At 47.8% G+C, this 3,043-nt stretch overlaps 1 protein-coding gene across 1 annotated transcript; it reads right to left on the bottom strand.

The window, feature by feature from the left end:
• Positions 1-256: 256 nt before the first annotated feature.
• On the bottom strand, positions 257-2,300 carry ATPIF1 (ATPase inhibitory factor 1). Its single transcript, XM_008054383.1, has 3 exons — positions 2,134-2,300; positions 1,951-2,042; positions 257-518 (listed from the first exon to the last, which is right to left on the bottom strand). The coding sequence occupies exons 1-3, from the start codon at positions 2,218-2,220 to the stop codon at positions 377-379; spliced, it is 321 nt and encodes a 106-aa protein (XP_008052574.1). The 5' UTR covers positions 2,221-2,300; the 3' UTR covers positions 257-376.
• Positions 2,301-3,043: the final 743 nt, after the last annotated feature.

Genomic DNA, 3,043 nt, shown 5'->3' with positions numbered 1-3,043 from the left:
GTTCCCCAGTCTGCTTCTGACCTTTATGGTGTGGATTGGAGTTTATCCTTCAAAAAGCTTTTTCTGAACACCTCTAACTAGACCCAGGAGGGGTCCCTAGCCTGAGCCACACCCATCCCCCCATGTTATTTCATAGTACTTATCACACTGTGCTTTAAATGTGAGCTCTCTGCTGCAGGGACCCATTGAAGTCATTTTAGCAGTCCAGTAGTGACTGTCTCTCTACCCCCTTCCAGATAGAAGGCATCAGACACAGTTCACTGTTGACAATTTATTATAATGTTAGTAGCACACAGACAGATATTAATTAAAGCAGAACTATGTCTACATAGAAGTGGACAATTATATGTGCCATTCTAGAAGGAACTGTGTGCACTTAATCATCATGTTTTAGTGTTTTGATCTTCTGCTTATGCCGCTCAATTTCTTTCTGCAGACGCTCAATCTCCTTCTTATGATGACCGATCTCATCTTCATGGTGTTTTTTCAAAGCTGCCAGTTGTTCTCTAGTTTGCGCTCTACAAGGACAGTGGCTTTAATCTCAATCCCTCACCTCAAAGAGAACTCTAAACATAACCTGCAATACCTAAGGTAAGAAACAGGAATCCCTACCCATGGGAGTCTGAATGGTCATCCTCTTCTACTCCCCAAGCCCCACTAGTGAAAGAATACCCCTTCTTAAATTAAGGTGTAGCCACCTTAAGGAGATGTCCAAAATAATCCCATTTTCCTGGCGCTAGTGCCTGAAATTCCACCATTATTGAGTTATTCCTTTTAGATTCCTTTTAATAGAAAACTCCAGAGAGATATGATGTAAGTCCCCTTTACCTTAATCAGGGGAACAACCCATGGAACCTGAGTCCCTTTTTGGGGAAAAAAGGAACAAGAAGAGGAAGACAAAGGGGTGTGGTTAAAGAACAAATATCCATTTCCTATTCCAATCTGTCTAAGACTATCAGTGCCTAGAGAAATGCATGGCTCTCTAAAAGGTCAAAAATAAGGGGTCTCTTGCATGGGCAGAACTTGGCCGTTCAATTTAGGTCTCAAGAACGAACTGGATTAAGATGCTGTTTCAGTCACATTTAGGCCTCTGTTTTCCTTACCTATAAAATGTAGAGGCTCAATTAGATGGTCTGTAATTGGCTCTCTAGTATGGCAGGTGCCATGGTGATCATTCTTAACAGAAGGCAGAAGTGAAAGATAGGCCAAAGGAGGAGAAGCAAGGTTAGATCTCGCTGTTCACTCTCCAGTGAGAACAGATGTTAGTTAAAGATACTCTGGGCTCAGAAAAGGAGCAGATAGGCCCAGCTCATTCCATTCTGTTAAACAAGAAGGGAAAATCTACAGCCCAGGGTTTAAGCTGGGCTGAATAAGGCAAAGGTCTCCAGAAGAGGCGGAGTCCAACCATAAACAGGTACCATCAATGCCTATGATCCTCACTCTGGCGGAACGGTTGAGAGGTTCTGAAGAATCAGGGAATGCACGCAGGCTTGCGAAGCTAAGGCGTGTGGGGGAGAAAAGGGGACGTAGAGGAGGTGATAGGTGGGTGAGGGCCGAGAATGAGGCTCAGAGGGTCTGCAAGTGTTGGACGGTCGGATCTAGACACTGGGGGAAGAATCTGGGAGCGTTTCGCACGACCGCGGAGAACTCCGCGAGGGGAGAGGGATGGTGAGTCTGAAGGAAGAGGTGAGCCGTAGATTGAGAGTTCTAGAGACCCGCCGGCGGAAATGGTTTGACCCAAACCAAGTCCTGAAACTTCAGCAAGGGCCTGGGAGTGTCCTATGGGTGGCAACAGAGGGACCTCAAGCGTTAGGGTATGGTTTGGGGCCCAGGAAGTCTGCTGGAGGATGGGGTGCCTAGACGCCAGGTAGGGATAGGTAGGGCGATTGAGTTTAAGGACTGAAAGCCCTGGGAGATCTAGGGCTGGACTTGGGACCCCGTGGGCCTCACCGGAAATATCGTTCCTCTTCAGCCTGTTCTCTCTTTCCGAAGGCCCCACCGGCTTCCCGGATCGAGCCCGAGCTCCTGTCGACATTTTCGGACTGCAGAGAGACCGAGACATTGGTTCAAGGTGCGCAAGGGAAGATGGGATCCGCACTCGGGGCTGGGGCAACGGACACTGCTGCGGCGTACCTGATCCGAGCCGAAGCCTCGGGTTTGCCTAGCCCTCACGCCCCACATGCCAAGCCAGGTCCGTGCCACCAACGCCGAAACTGCCATTGCTGCCAGAGGATCACGCTCACGGTTCCTACAGCTTCCCTGTACCGGCTAATGGCGAGGACGGCGAAGCACCCAATCTGTTTGATAGAAGGGCGGATGAATATGGAGCAGCCAATAGTGGGAGAGCATAGGCGGGGTTCCTGGAGCTGACAGCGAATCCTGAGCAGGAGGCGGGCCTGTTCTTAGCCAATCGCTAGTAAGGGCCCGGGCCAAAGGAGTGGGGCGAATAAAGATGGAAGTGGTTGGAGTGGAGGGTGAGGACAGTGTGAAGAGCCGGGATTTCGGCTCTTGGACCTATCGAATGATGCCTGGTGTCCAACCTAGCCCACGATTCCAATCCTAAAATGGTTATTATTCAAAGCCCAAAGGAGCTTTCCTTTTTCTGACTTGCTAGCATCAATAAGATGGGGAAAATTTGGGTTAGGGGAGCTATATCTAGGATGCAGACGTCTAGGATACCGACATACAAGGTGCCCTGTCTTAGGTATAAATAATCGTGTTCATCTGTTGGGAGGTGTCAGTGTTCTTTTTGTTTAATTGACATTTCACTCTCAAGTCTTAGCTTAAATTTCATCTCAGAGAAACCTTCCCTGACCTCCTTAGTCATCCTATCACCAGCGATTCTGTTATATCTTTATGTGTTGTTCTCTCGTTGCACTTTTCATCTTGGGACATGATCAAGCCCTTGATCAAGTGGGCACCAAACTAATATTTGTGGACTGTATTAATATTATAAACTAAATAATTTTATAAATCCTTCCGCTTCAGCATCCTGAATGGTTGGAGCTAGAGCTTTTCACCAACACGCCTGGCTACTTTTTTT

Source organism: Carlito syrichta, unplaced genomic scaffold, assembly GCF_000164805.1.
Source record: "Carlito syrichta isolate Samal-C Ts95f unplaced genomic scaffold, Tarsius_syrichta-2.0.1 Scaffold289907, whole genome shotgun sequence".
Lineage (NCBI taxonomy): Eukaryota > Metazoa > Chordata > Mammalia > Primates > Tarsiidae > Carlito > Carlito syrichta.
Note: the sequence above shows the minus strand (reverse complement) of the source record. Positions and strands in the feature narration are given on the sequence as shown.

Coding starts and splice junctions, on each gene's coding strand:
- ATPIF1 (XM_008054383.1), bottom strand. CDS start 2,220: ATGGCAGTTTCGGCGTTGGTGGCACGGACCTGGCTTGGCATGTGGGGC. Junction 2,043..2,133: donor GAGGCTTCGGCTCGGATCAG/GTACGCCGCAGC, acceptor GTCTCTCTGCAG/TCCGAAAATGTCGACAGGAG. Junction 519..1,950: donor GAAGAGGAACGATATTTCCG/GTGAGGCCCACG, acceptor CTGTCCTTGTAG/AGCGCAAACTAGAGAACAAC.